Source organism: Lissotriton helveticus, chromosome 1_1 (assembly GCF_964261635.1).
Source record: "Lissotriton helveticus chromosome 1_1, aLisHel1.1, whole genome shotgun sequence".
Taxonomy (NCBI): domain Eukaryota; kingdom Metazoa; phylum Chordata; class Amphibia; order Caudata; family Salamandridae; genus Lissotriton; species Lissotriton helveticus.
Window position 1 is genome coordinate 116,807,868 of NC_136057.1, and position 15,974 is coordinate 116,823,841.

A 15,974-nucleotide genomic window follows, 5' to 3' on the forward strand; every position below is an offset into this window, starting at 1 on the left:
ACATAGCGCAAACACATAGCATTACATTGCAGTAGGCGTAACAGTAGGTGGAGTAGAAGGCGTGACGCGTAGCAGTCGCGAGAGATAAGAGAAATAAGAGGTGTAACTGGGAGTTTACTTAGACATGTGATGCAAAACGTAACAGAATATGTCATGAATGGGCGGAAACATTGGAGGGGGCTACCTAAGGAGCCGGGACCTCTAACCTAATGTTGCGCGAAAACTAGCAATGACGTGTTACTAGGAGAAGCTGGGGGCTACGAACTCTGTGCTAGGAGCAGAGACTAGAGTCTGGAGGGTCGGAGCGACATGTACCTAAACCCTATCTGGTATCTAATGTTTAGGGAACATGTTGATATAAACTAGAAGTCATGAGGGGAAAAGCTAACCTGACTCTAAGACTGGACCATGCATTATTCTACATGTAGTGCGTGAAGAATATTAAATGACTTATTAAATACAGTATTTCTCTAACATGGAGACGAGAAGGCTAGACAATGACGGAAACTATTGATGCAGTTCAGTAGCTTAGGAATGCAGAGGAGGAGGACTGAACTGATAGCAGGAACTATAACATACTTTTGGCAGACTCAGAGGCAGAGCCGGGGTGCACCGGGCACTGCAAGGCAGGAAGTAAGTGAAGGGTCGAGGATACAGGTGGGGGCTGTATCGCTCCTCAGCGAGGCTTTCAGGAGACAGGAGCTGAATCTGTGGTCCGGGCCCTTTTGAGGCCTGGAAACGGGGACTTTATAATTGAATAACGTGCACACTGAAAAACGTGGCAACATTACTTACATAGGCCTGATATTCGTAGTATTCACGAGGACTGGAAACTGACATACTAGAGGTGGACACAACTGTAATTGCGTCTTTAATCAGAAATGGGGAATAACATATGCATATTGATCATGCACACATAACATATGATGGATGAGGCGTAGGGACACAGAACATGGCAAAATTTACTTTTCCACATTCCCTCCTTGTCACTACGTTTCCATCAGGAAACATCAATATTCATGATACCGTCTATCATTTCATACAGTACCATTTGCTCGTCTCGAATTTTCTTGGAACGGGATTTAGAACAGGGCTTGGGACTAGGAATACAAGAGGTAGCACACATGCTGCAAATCGCAGGGCCACATTGTATACAGAGGCAGCAGCTAAATATGACCGCTACTGCAATACCTAAAAAGGACAGGACTTTCCAACCCCATGCGGAAATTATATTCCAGAACCAACCAGACCATGTCCAGGTGCCTGGATCTTGGTGTAACAGATGGGCAATTTTATGGAGTCTGGTTATAGCTGAATAAACAGACGGCGCGTTATTTGGAATGAAAATACAACAACTGGATCCGAGAACTGTACAGGCCGCGCCCCTATCGGCCAGTATGACGTCAAGGACGAGACGATTCTGTAAAACGACAATTCTCATAAAGGATTGCTCTTCAGTTAAGTTACCTAGAGCGGAGGCAGTCTCATCTACTACTGCTTCAAGGGTTCTTGTTAACCTACGAATAAGCTTACTATTTACAACTGTACCTAAATAAGGAAAAACACCTTTATCTATATCAATGAATTGCTCTGCGGCGGTTTCAGTATAATCGACAATCGGGAGATTTCTCTTGTGTCTAGTGTGTACTAAGAAAGAATTCCTATGATAGTCAGGTGGGGCTAGAAAAACAGGTGGCAGTAGGAAAGCAATGTAACAGGTTCCCTCCCAATCGAGGGGCAGACGGACATATGCAGTTTGACCACAAATAAAATAAGAATGACGTGAAGCTTTGAAAATAGATTTCCTACTGTCACTATACTGGATAACAGTAGTACATTCACTATGACCTATATGTACAGAACCATAACTACGGACACATAATTCGCCTTTGACTGGTAGTACTGAAATAGCGGGTGAGTCTGGAGTAGTATCAGACTGAACATTCAGAACCATGAAATTCGACGAATAATTTCCTAAATTATATACCTCATTTTCTAAATCTAAACCTGTTCTGTGGGGGAGACCTTGCTTGTCTGGGAAACATGTACTGTTAAGAAAAGACATATCTGTTGAGGACGACGTTAACGTGGACCATGCTCCACACGAACCATTGTGTGAGAATGGATAAGGAAAGAGAGGCAGAACTCCCTTCGATGTCTGGAAAGGGGGGAGTCGACCACACACCCAACAATTAGTGGCATTGCTGGTCTGGTGTGAATAATGTAACATACGGATAAATGTGTTATTACGCATAGCGAGGCGGTATGAATATTCGTGAGGAGGCAGATCACTAAACGTGTGCTCTACTGTAGCATGAGCAGACATATTTACATGAGGAACTGAAAAACACAGATAGAAAGCATAGCTGGTGCAGGAAGCCATTATGCTGATGAATAATACGAAACTCAGAAAAACGATACATTTGATTGAGCTTTGACTGACTCTCTCACTATGGGGGTCTATTTTATGCATGTCAGAAACAGTCTAACCGTTTCACCTAGGGGAGGACTTATACAATCAAACTGGCTGACTTATTAGACCTGAGCTTTAACTTATACTCCTGTTGCGGAGTTTTCTCTAACAAGGGAGGGGTTGTAATAATGTCTTGTGCGGGACAGTCCTTTAAAACAATGTTCTGGCAATCCTTCGAATCCTGGGAAATGTTCTTGGAAATGTTTCTGAAGACTGGTTTCGATCCTTTGAAAAGTTTTACATGAGAAAGGTGGACCCACCCCTTCCTGCCTTCCAACTTGACGGCAGTACGGGTGGTCAAGAGGACTTGACGTGGCTCCTTCCAACGTGGTTCCAGCGGACTTGATCTGTCGAAATTTCTGATCATCACTAGGGAGCCTGGAACGATCTCGTGCGGTGCCACCTCGGTATTGTCTGGAAAGGCGGCGGCAACCTGTGAACGACATGAGTTGAGGGCAGACATCAAGGAAGCTAGGTAATCTGTCAGCATATTACATGAAACATCGGTAATACTTCGGGGTCTAGGAGTACCCCACATATTAGGGGGGCGGCCGAAAACGACCTCATACGGGGACAGACCTGATCTGGAATGTGCGACCATACGCATGTAAAACAGAGCGACTGGCAAAGCTACTAACCAGTCCACACCCTTGTCTTTACAGACTTTTGCTATACGGATTTTCAGAGTCTGATTATGCCTTTCGACTAGTCCAGCTGCTTCTGGATGGCGTACACAATGGAACTTCCACTGGTACCCTAACAAAAGGGAAACGTGTTTCATGAGTTCAGATGAGAATGGCTGGCCGTTATCAGAATATACGACTCTAGGGAGTCCATATCTAGGGAAGAATTCACGAACCAACTGCTTGGCAGTGGTCGCGGCTGTGTAATCTGGGACTGGATATGCTTCTGTCCATCTGGACAAAGCGCATACAACTACAAGGACATACTTGAAACCTCGACATCGCTCCATTTGAATATAATCCATCTGGAGGACCTCAAAAGGGTGGTCAGGGGGCTGGAAACCACCTTGTTCCACCGGGACACTTTTACCTGGGTTAAACTGACAACATATCATACAGGTACGGACTTTCTGCTTGGCTGCAGCTCGTAAATGCTTGTTGAACCAAATGTTCTGGATACTGTCTAACATAGCTTTTTCTCCTAAATATGCTGGACTATGTGTGGTATTGATAATGACTTGAACCATAGAATCGGGGAGAAACCATGTGGCTCTACCCTTCGTTAACCATCCTTGATCTGTCTGGACCCCTCCTTGTACAGACCATTTCTTGATTTCATCGGGAGTAGCATGTAACTGGATATCTATGACATCTTGAGTAGGGTCCTTAACTGTCATGCATATAGTCAGATCTGGAATATGTGTCTGATTAACTGGAATGTCTGGAGTCTGTGCTGTAAGCTTGGCTGTGCGGTCTGCTAAATCATTACCTTGGGAAATAATGTCAGTGACTTTCGTATGTGCTTTGCACTTCATGATAGCAATAGATGTCGGTAAATGTATGGCATCTAACAGGGCTTGAATAAGGAGACCATGCTGAATCTTGGTTCCATGAGAAGTCATAAAACCTCTCTCCTGCCAGAGCACTCCGAAGTCGTGTACAACTCCGAATGCGTAACGTGAATCTGTGTAAACATTAACCTTCAGGTTTTTGGCATGTATACAGGCTTGTGTCAGAGCGACTAGCTCTGCTGCTTGAGCGGACAGAGTATCAATACGGTGTGTTTCAATAACTTCAGTGTCAGTAGTCACTGCATACGCGGCGACTAGTTCTCCTGTACTAGTTCTCATACATGAACCATCCACATAAAGTGTCAGGTCAGGATCTGGTAACGGAATGTCTGTCAGGTCTTGTCTTGGCTTTGTCGTAATGTTAACTACTTCCACACAATCATGTGTGTCTGGATTTGAACTAACTGATGGTAACAGTGTAGCAGGATTCAGGACGTTGCAGCGTCTAATTTCTATGTGTGGCTGGAACAGTGTCAATTCATAACCTGTTAAACGTGCAATTGTCAAGTGCTGAGTTTGTGTTCGGTTTAAAAGAACTTCTACTGAATGTGGGACTTGTACTGTCAGGGAATGTCCTAAAACTATGGAATCACTTTGTCTGATAGCTAGTGCTGTGGCTGCAACTGACTTGAGGCACGCAGGCAACGCCTGGGCGACTGGATCTAATGTGCTCGAAAAATAAGCACAGGGCTTGTATTGACCTGCTTGATCTTGTGTGAGAACAGATAATGCTGTACCTTTGCGTTCTGTAACGAAAAGTGTAAAAGGCTTACTGTAGTTCGGTGTAGCTAGAACTGGAGCTTGACATAGGGCTTTCTTTAACTCGTTGAAACTAAGTGTATGGTCAGATGTCCAAGGGAGGACAGTCGATACGGCTGCCTCCTGTGTCGTTAACTGTATCAGTGGCTTGGCTAGGAATGCATACTGGGGAATCCATTGTCTACAATAAGAAGTAAGGCCGATAAAGGCACGTACCTCCTTCTGGGTTCTGGGCTGGGGAAGACTCGCTATTAACTGGATACGGTCGGGTGTCAACTGCCTACCCCTCTTGGACAGCAAGTGTCCTAAGTATACCACTTGCTGGACACAGAATTGAAGCTTCGAAGGTGACACCTTGTGCCCCATCTCGGCTAGAAAATACAGAACTGTAAGTGATGCACGCTCGCAGTCACGTTCAGAACGGGCTGTGATCAGTAGATCATCGACATACTGGAGCAGGGCAGTGTCAGTTGGCATGTGAATGTTGTCTAGTTGTCTCTTGAGTGCTTGACTGTAAATACTAGGGCTTTCTGTGAAACCTTGAGGAGCGCGTGTAAACATATAGCTCCTTCCATTTAAACAAAATCCGAAAAGAAACTGGCTGTCTGGATGAATTGGAACACTAAAAAATGCATTCTTGAGGTCAATAACAGTGAAAAACATGGCTTCGGAATCAATGGCTGTTAACAGGGAAGAAATGTCTGGAACAACTGGGTACTGGGGAATAATACATTTGTTAAGCTCTCGTAAATCAATCACTAATCGATATACTGGGGGTGCATTTGGATCAGTACGTTTCATGACTGGAATGATCGGAGAATTACACACATTGGAGTCAGTTTCTACAACTACTCCTTGAGCCATGAGCTCGTCAATAATTTTGGATAAGGCTGCTACAGCCTCAGGTGGCAGTCTGTACTGCCTGATTCGTGGTAACACTACACCTGGTTTGAGAGTCACACGATAGGGTGTGATTTGCATGTAACCTACATCAGTTGGACCTTGCGCCCATAAATGCTGCGGAACATTAGACAATCTTGAATCAAAATCTCGTAATACATAGTGACCCTTAAAGTCACGTAGGAACAGACGTATTCCCTCTGGGGAACAGCAAATAACTGCACCTAATTCTTTCAGTGTCTTAATGCCTAATAGATTTTCCGGACATGACTTAGTAAGTAACAGATCAGTAGTACGGGACAATGGACCTACTTCTAGAGTAACTGGCTTCGATATCTCATTAACTATGGGTTTTCCTGAAAATCCAAGGGAAACATTTCTTGAGCCTGAGAGCGGAGCCCCTGGAACTTCGGCGTGACTAATTGTGGTCCTACTTGCCCCTGTATCGATCAAAAACTTTCTGTCTTTCCCTAATACTTGACTATGAACATAGGGACCTTCTTGGTCTACAGGTATCTCGATGAGAGGCAAGCCTACCTCCCTCTCTAGGCTGTTTCATGAATATGACTGGTACTCTGGATACTCGGACTGTGCATACTGGTACATCTGCGATGTGACGTGCTGTGTTGCAGCAATAGGCTGCGGTACGGTAACTGTCTGTGGTGCATTCTGTGACTGAGTAGTCTGTGAAACTTGTTCTAGTCTCGGCGGACGTGGTCTTTCTTTAGTCTTACCAGTAGCTATGTTGTGTTTCAGAACTGCACACTCATTTATAAAATGACCTGGCTGTTTACAATAATTGCAGTTCCCTTTAACGGGAGCCGCAGGATGACTGGCTTGATTCGGACCTCTCTTCTGACTGTCTTGAGGAATAGATTGTGCAACTAGCACTTTCATTTTCGTGTCTTTCATACGTTTTCTTTCGTGTTCTTGCTCTTCTCTGATTCTATTCTGGTGATACTGGAGCATCTGGAGCATCTGGGACGGAGTATTAGCTTGCCAGGTGCTTTCGACTTTCAAAACTCGATTTTTAATTTGTGGACTTGAATTCTCGACTAATTTGGTAACGAAAAGATGAGGGTATGACTCACTACTTGTCTTGAGACCACTGTTAATACTGAAACATTTCTCGAATCTAGAATAAAAATCACTAATGTCCTCATCTTGTTTCTGTTTACAGGCTGAGATTGCATCCCAGTCTTCTTTCCTAGTTGTCAATAATCTGGGTAAAACTTGAATCAATAATTCTGGTAATTCTTTACATTTATCTCCAAGACCGGTACCTGGTACTCGTGCCTGGTCTTCAGCTTCTATAGCTGTCCAATCGATCTTTTTCTCTCCCACCTCCCATTCTTTTTCCTTTAACTTTTCATACACCCCTGCGGGTAGCAGGACCTTTAACATTTTAATGATATCTGGGTAAGTGTATTCTCCCATACGGAGCATGTCTTTTAATTCTCTATGGAACCCCGCTGGATCTTTGTCATGACAGGGAATTAATTTCTTCATTTCAAGAAGTTCCATCTTTGAAATTGGAGTGTATACAAACACTCGTTGCATTACGCCACCCGCCCCTTGGACTGGGTGGACTTCTCGTAGCGGATTCTGTCTGTCTATGTAGAATGGTTTACTTTCTGGGGGTGAGACATGAACAAAATGCGGGTTCAGGAACGTTCTATACTTGTGGCGCTGTTCTAGAATGACACTAATTAAATCGGTACCTAGACCTCTCCATCTGTACTGGAGTAACTCGTTCAGGATATCATGTAACGGGCCTGGATCAGAATGTTGACCCTCATACAGGGTAATGAGGTGCTGGATCATATACATACCCACCAGTCGTTGCTCGGCTGGGGGCAGTTTCAGAAACATTTGTGCCACTATTTCGTCTGGAAAAGTGGTAGAATCAGTAATCCATCGGACTGCTGATCGGGCTAGTTCTTGTTCGTGCATGGTACTTAATTCGCTATAACCGACTCGTGATTTCAGAATGTGATCGGTAGCTTGAAATACTTGTTCTAAAGAGCCTCGTTCTGGTGCTGGATGATGAAAAATAGACTTAGGTTCTGGACGTAAATGGCGATCTGGAAATCTGGATTTTCCTACATACGCTATTCTGGCGGGATTCTCGTCTTCCTCTTCAGGATCAGAGATACTTTCTTTCTCGCTTACCTGTGCTGCTTTACGCTGTTCGTGTAACCTTATTATTTCTTTACGAATTTTCTTGTACATACTTTCCATGGCACTAATGGTCTTGTGCTTACCCTCGGCTATATTATCACTCCACCTTGTTAGGATTCTCATTTCGGCGGGATCTTTAGACGGGTAATCTTGTTCTCTTACTAGACAATTGATCAGGAACTTTAATATCATGAGCTGAATCTCGGCTTTCCTTTGAGACATAATCTCGCCAATACTTTCTGGATCATCCCCTGTACGGATGAAACGATATATTCTGTCTAGATCTTCTTTCATATTCGGTAAGGTGACTAGATACTCGGTCACTCTTCTTACGCGTACGGAATATAATACCATATTATACTCGCCTGGGACTGTGTCATAGACACATTCGGCAAGGGCTTGTCTGATTTCTGTAACAGACTTATTACTTTTAGGAGTACGCTGTGATGCTTGAGCATGTAATTCGAGTGCTGATAAACGCTTGTGTGGCGGCGGGGTTTGAGGAGGACCTCCTCCTGCGGCCCCTATACTAGAATCGTCGATTGACATTCTTCGTGCTTGCAGGGTCGGTAATTGTAACGTGGGCTGAACTTGTATGGCAGACTGACCCGGGGGTACCGTAACAGGTACTCCGGTGTCTGGAGGAACGGGAAGTGCCTGATTTACAGGGACTGTCGGAGCGCGGACTGGATTTGCATATTCTGGGACTGTGTCGTCCAAATAGGATGAAATAAAAATATCAGCTGCGGTCGGTTTGTGACGTAGCTTGGTCGGAACTAGTGGTGGCGGGAAATTACTGGGTGCCTCTGGGGTCGCTTTTGGCAAGCCTTCGGCAAGGAGAGGATACATACCCTTAATAAGGGCATGCCTCTGTCTGTCTGACTGTTCGGCTTTAACTTGTTCACCTATCTCGATTAATTCTCTTTCTTGAGCTCGTTCTTGGGATTCTCTACTTAACTCTGACTTTCTGACTTCCTTTTCCGTTCTTCTATGCGCTTCCTTACGCCATAACTCGATGGCATCTTTCTGTGACTGTCTGGCTTTCTTTTTCCATAATGCTTCTTCTACTCGCATGATACATTCGGCATCCCATGTACCCGATACGGGCCATCTATACTTTTCTTCTAACTGTTTGGTATACTCTACCCATAAATCTAGATACAATATGGCGCTTATGCCATGTTTCTGATACATAAAGTGACCTGGACTGTCCCTAGGCGGAACAGGAACTGCTGCTTCCAGCAGACCCTTTCTAGTTTTTAACTGACGTAACTTGGAAAAGAGCGGCATTCTAAACTTGAATCGGAACACAATACAATACACGAAAACAATAACAATTGGGAAAACAATTCAGGCATACCACGACGTTGAAAATACATTAAACAACATTATAAATAACAGTTCGAACAGAAATACTACCTGAAGATACTGAAAACAGAAACAGAACAGGATTCTCGAGAACGGAACAGACTAGAGTTACTAGATGCACTGCTGTAACAGTACGGAACATACCGGTCCCATAAAGGAACGCATCAAGACCCGTATCCACCAAGGTGAACACTTCGTTTGTGGGCTTGGGTACCACCAACCCACGGACCAGGAGTCACTTTAGACTGACCCTGTCTAGACACTACCCCAGCAATGGTACTCACCGGGCAGCACGGAACGGAAGGCCTCGGACGGGACTGGACTATGACGACGAACTTCGGACTTCGGACTTCGGACTTCAGTTACGGGTGGGCCTCCGGATACCTCGGACCTTGGACTCTCGGCTTGGGCTCTGGTCGGGACTCGCCGCGTTCCTCCACCGTCTCGTTCGGATGCTGGACCGCCTCCTCCGTCTCCTCCGTGGGCCTGAGGGATACTTGAAGCAGAAATATCTGCACTTGGCCAATATGGTTCCGTCACGACTGCAGAGGGTCAGGGGGTCGGCGTGGCTTCACCGACGCGTGGGGAAAGGGCGCGTCCCTGTTCGGGCGCCATTATGTGGTAAATAAATAAATAATACCCTATTTTTGACTAGACTTATAGCATAACAGATAGCTCAATAAATAAGAGTCAAGATTCGAGGTAGTAGGAGTTTCTGCAGGTTTATTACAGCATAAGGACAGGATCAGGACAACCTGCATAGGATGACCCAGTAGGGGAAAAGAGGCCCAGCAGCTGCTGGGGCTAGGTCTGGGATGAGCGCGCTAACATTTAATAACAAAACATTGACTTATATACATAGCGCAAACACATAGCATTACATTGCAGTAGGCGTAACAGTAGGTGGAGTAGAAGGCGTGACGCGTAGCAGTCGCGAGAGATAAGAGAAATAAGAGGTGTAACTGGGAGTTTACTTAGACATGTGATGCAAAACGTAACAGAATATGTCATGAATGGGCGGAAACATTGGAGGGGGCTACCTAAGGAGCCGGGACCTCTAACCTAATGTTGCGCGAAAACTAGCAATGACGTGTTACTAGGAGAAGCTGGGGGCTACGAACTCTGTGCTAGGAGCAGAGACTAGAGTCTGGAGGGTCGGAGCGACATGTACCTAAACCCTATCTGGTATCTAATGTTTAGGGAACATGTTGATATAAACTAGAAGTCATGAGGGGAAAAGCTAACCTGACTCTAAGACTGGACCATGCATTATTCTACATGTAGTGCGTGAAGAATATTAAATGACTTATTAAATACAGTATTTCTCTAACATGGAGACGAGAAGGCTAGACAATGACGGAAACTATTGATGCAGTTCAGTAGCTTAGGAATGCAGAGGAGGAGGACTGAACTGATAGCAGGAACTATAACATACTTTTGGCAGACTCAGAGGCAGAGCCGGGGTGCACCGGGCACTGCAAGGCAGGAAGTAAGTGAAGGGTCGAGGATACAGGTGGGGGCTGTATCGCTCCTCAGCGAGGCTTTCAGGAGACAGGAGCTGAATCTGTGGTCCGGGCCCTTTTGAGGCCTGGAAACGGGGACTTTATAATTGAATAACGTGCACACTGAAAAACGTGGCAACATTACTTACATAGGCCTGATATTCGTAGTATTCACGAGGACTGGAAACTGACATACTAGAGGTGGACACAACTGTAATTGCGTCTTTAATCAGAAATGGGGAATAACATATGCATATTGATCATGCACACATAACATATGATGGATGAGGCGTAGGGACACAGAACATGGCAAAATTTACTTTTCCACACTTTTCCACTTTTCTGATCAATGTAATGTCGGTCGAAATCGTGCCCACCGTCGTTTGTAGATGTGCCAGGGCCTGCATCACATCATCCAGAGTCGCCTTTTTGCTCCCCGGTACGTCCACGGATTTACAAGCTATCTCCTTCCCGGTAGTCGGGGACACAGCAGGCCTGTCACAGGCATATCGGTCTATTCGAGACTGTGTAGTGCCACTCTTCAAGCCTTTCCCCGCCATGCTGGCGTTTCTCGCGGTCCCCGGGCACTCCTGCGACGGAGGACCGCGTCTGCCCCTTTTACGGTTTATTTTGTTTGCCGACGTTGCAGCCTGTGTCAGTGGCCGGGTAGGAGACGTAATATCCGTCCTGGATCACCTGCGATGAGAGGACCGTGCCGCTGCCCTGTTACGCCCAGCCGGGACTGCGGAATGAGGAATGCTGGACGTGTCCCGATCCTCGTGCCTATGATAATTGCCACCAATCAGTTTCCAAACCACGGATAGAGTGTCCGTGACCCAGCTCTGTGTAAGGGTATTAGGCTTCCCCCACTGTTTGCATCGCTCAGGGAGTTACCCGGAGATGATTGACTGGGCCCACCAGGTGGATGCAGCCTTATTGTGTGGGGCCCCTCGCCTCCGTGCCTCTAGACGTTGTATGTGCAGCCGCCCGCTGCTTCGTGGGGTTGATCCGCCCCCAGTCAATCCAGTAGAGAGGTCCCTGTGGCCCCGGGTGCCACGTGCCCCGTGATGTCAGTGCCGCAGGTGGGGGCCACAACGTAGTACGGGTGGTGGCCTCAGTCCGCCGAACCCATCCCCCGGCAAGTAGGGCAGGTGTGTGTGTTTTGCTTTCGCCCAGTTTACATTCCGCCGATGATTCAGTGTTTTCAATGTCCGCCGCTTGTGAGTCTGGGTGCAGCGTCCGAAGTCTGGACTCAGGCCGGGCCCCGGTAGCACTGTCCTGCGCCCCCTACAAAATGGCGGCACTCCGCCGTATCATCAGCCTTATCAGCGGTCCGCCGTGCACTCTCCGGTCTCCGAGGCGCGAGGAAGCGCCCGCCTGTCTCCACCTCTGCACTCTCGCTCGTGAGCCGGGTCCGGTTCCGCCAGCACTCACCCCGAGTCTCGGCGCTCTCCAGCTGGACGTACGGTCTGCGGGAACTTCCGGTGCGGGTCCCCCCGGGGCAGCCGCACTTCCTGTCAGGCCGGACTACCAAGGCAGTGCCCGGCTTTGCCGCGCCGTGGACGCCGCTCCGTCGCTCGGTCAGAAGTCGGCTCTCAGGCGTCGGATAGTCATGCCGCTTGCACCCTCTGGCACCGCTTGGTCCTGGGCTCAGGTTCCCTCCTGCGGGGACAAAAAAATGTAACGGATGGTAGGTCGGATTTTTGGAGAGGCCGCCTCAACCACGGAGCCTTTCCTTTATGCTGCCGCCATCGTCGGCTGCTAGCCACGCCCCCGCCCTCTGGTTTTAACGCGTATACTGCATGAGGCTTCCAACGTCGTGTCCCACTCCTGAGACATGACAACATTGTTAGCAATGTACAGATGCCCTGAGGACAATGACCCTGTACGCACACAAGTACTGTGAGGCGGGTTGGGTCCAGAAGAGTGGTAAAGCTGCCCTGCTCTCCTTCACGGGTGGCTTAGTTTCCCTTGGGCAAAGAGACGCGGTTCAAGCGGTTCAAGCGGCCCCGGCGGACTCCAAATTCGTAAGAGCGCGAGGGACATTTCTTGTTCAGCATTGTCTCTGCTCTGGAGATGACCTCAAGAATGGTGCAGGGTCGTCCATAGAGGAGAACTGCTGGAAGACTCAAGCTCAATTACTGTTCAGCGTATAGTAGGTGCTCCTGCGCCCTACGTTTGGTTTCTAAATGCAATCACTTCAACCACGTTCACTACAGATACCTAATGAAGTGTAATAGGAGCGCAGGTGCGCTATGACCTATGTTTTCATAGTATATTGTGTTTTTCTCCGTCAAACGTGCATTATTTGCACTAACGGTGTCATTTAAGGTATTTTGGTCTTGTTTGATGTACAATATAGAATCTATTTTTACATAATCCTGTGTGGATTCCCTTTTGTGGTTTACTCACTGTGTTGCTGCGCGAGTGTGTTGCACAAATGCTTTGCACATTGCCTCTTTAAACTAGCCTGACTGCTCTGCGCCAAGCTACCAGAGGGTGAGCGCAGGTTATCTTGGGTGTGTATCTGGCTTACCCTGACTAGAGTGGTAGATCCTGCCTGGCTTAGGTGCCTACCCTAGCCAACCAGAAACCCCATGTCCAACAGTGGTTCTTGTGAATCACTTGATTTCCCAGCATGCCCCTGCTGCAGAACCAAGTCACCGCACTTTGTGGAGGAGGACTAGCCTCCATTTGTGTCTCAAAGGAAAGTGTGACTCTTTTCCTTAGAACATACACTTTTTTCTCTGAATTGTAACTGTTCACTTCTCCATATTATAACAATGCAGCTTTTTCAAGAAATATTTTCTCTGTGTAATTTTCAATGTTTTTCTATTTTGCAGCACAACAATCACATCTAGAAAGTATGAATGGGAAAGAAAGCCATAAAGGTTCCGGAGGCAAGATGAATTTTACTCAAAATATCTACTTACGGAAACGGCGCAGAATGCACATGAGGGAGAGACGCTTTGCTTGTAATGTGTGTGAGAAAGGATTTATCAATGAGTCACTTCTTGTGAGGCACAAAAAAGGACACACCAGCCTCAGGCCATATCAATGCGAAACATGTAAAAAGTGTTTCACTCAAAAGGCAACTTTTTTACAGCATCAAAGAACACACACTGGAGAGAGGCCTGATCACTGCACAGTGTGTTCCAAGCGCTTTGCTTATAAGGGAAGCCTTGTAGAGCATCAAAGAACACACAGTGGAGAGAGACCTTATCACTGCTCTGTATGTGCAATGAGCTTCAGTCAAAAGAATATTCTCCATGAGCATCAACGCACACACACAGGAGAAAAGCCTCATCACTGCACCTTGTGTGAGAAGAGCTTCAAGCAAAGGACAACTCTACTAAAGCACAAACTAATACACACCGGAGAGAGACCTCATCACTGCACCATATGTAAGAAGAGCTTCAGTCAAAAGGCAAATCTACGAACGCACCAACTAATACATACCGGAGAGAGACCTTATCACTGCACTGTGTGTTCAAAGCGCTTTTCTCAAAAGGTAGGCCTCGTACGGCATCAAAGTGTACACACAGGAGAGAGACTTCATCATTGCACTGTGTGTTCAAAGCGCTTTTCTCATAAGGCGACCCTTGTACTGCATCAAAGAACACACGCTGGAGAGAGGCCTCATCACTGCACTGTGTGTTCCAAAACCTTTTCTCAGAAGGCAAACCTTTTGCTGCATCAAAGAACACACACAGGAGAGCGGCCTTATCACTGCACTGTGTGTTCAAAGCGCTTTTCTCAAAAGGGAAGCCTCGTACGGCATCAAAGAGCACACACAGGAGAGCGGCCTTATCACTGCACTCTGTGTTCCAAGCGCTTTGCTGATAAGGGATCCCTTGTACGGCATCAAATTGTACACACAGGAAAGAAGCTTTATCACTGCACTGAGTGTTCCCAGCGCTTTGCTTATAAGGGAACACACACAGGAGAAAAGCCTTTGCGCTGCACTGTGTGCGAGAGGAGCTTCAATCAAAAGGCAAATCTACAAACGCACCAACTAATCTAATTTCTTTATAAATGTGCTGAGCGTTTCTCACTGCTAGTTGATTCTATTGTACCAACCGAATATAGGATTTATTTACCACCTCGCTCACGCCGTTACATGAGGGCACAGCCGCAACGCTCTCACGCCATCTTACAAATCACACACTAAACTACTACTTACACGTCACACCAACTTTGAGCTCACAGCTAGGGCTCTCAGCACAGCCCCCTATTTGCAGATGCCAAAGTCCTAACAAATCGAAGCCCGATGCCCCTCTGCAGCGCACAGAGGTACTCGACTCGCGGAACAGACTTGCTTCCAACTTCAGCCTAGGTGCTGCTCGCTCTTTGTGGTGCGTCATTACCGTTGGAGCTGCAGAAAGAAACGTGGGCTCTTTTACCTTCCCATCATACCTTTTATCACATATGTTTGAGAGTTAGTAGTTGAACTGTAGTTATTGCAGATGTATGTAGACCTCTTTTCCTAAATAAATCCTGCTTTATCTTGCATTGCAATGGGTTCGAGTCAGCATTCTGTGCATTTAAGATCCCCTCCTATAGGGCTCAGATTTATTTCTTTGGCGTTCTGTAAGCTCTACAGCGCTCAGGCTTCGGTAGTGAAGAGTGCTGCCGCAACCAACTGCAAATCAGCTAACCCACTGAGCAGCCCCTTATCTATGAGTGCCGCCAGGTATAACTTGATTTACCTCTTGTAAGGAGTAAGTACTGTGTCCAGACTGATTTTTTAATTTCTTTTTTTAATCCCAGCCCTTTTTTGCTTTCCTCATTCGAAGAATGCAAATACAACAAGACTTAGGGCAGGATGTACTAGCATCAGGAATACCGATTTCCTATTTGCGATTCTCTACGAGTCGCAATTAGGAAATCGGGATTCCTAATGTATGAAACTCTTTTGAGTTTCATTAGCGATTGCTAGTGAGTGACAAATAGACCTACCTCGTGCATATTAGTGAGGTAGGTCGCAATTTGAGACCCATTAGGAATCACAACCATCACAGAGATGGCAGCCTGCTGAGGTCAGCAGACCACCATGTCTATGATTGGTTTTTAATAAAGCAGTCTTTTTTTTTTAATTAAAGGATAATGGGATGCATTTAAAAAGAAAAAAAATAAGCTTTTTCGTTTAATTTTTTTAAGAGTAGAAAGTAGGGTCTGTGGGACAACTGTCTGCTCTTAAAAATATTTGTTATCCATTCTTCAAAGAACCCCTACCTATTTGCAAATTGGTTACCAC

General features: G+C 46.3%; 1 protein-coding gene across 1 annotated transcript in view; it reads left to right on the forward strand.

Moving 5' to 3' along the window:
• LOC144759422 (uncharacterized) overlaps window positions 1–14,981 on the forward strand; it is a 64,074-nt gene extending 49,093 nt beyond the window's left edge. The window contains exon 3 of the mRNA XM_078646484.1: window positions 13,561–14,981. Within this exon, the coding sequence (XP_078502610.1) occupies window positions 13,561–14,741 (1,181 nt within the window). The 3' untranslated portion in view covers window positions 14,742–14,981. The remainder of the gene's footprint in view (window positions 1–13,560) is intronic.
• The last annotated feature ends 993 nt before the right edge of the window (window positions 14,982–15,974 follow it).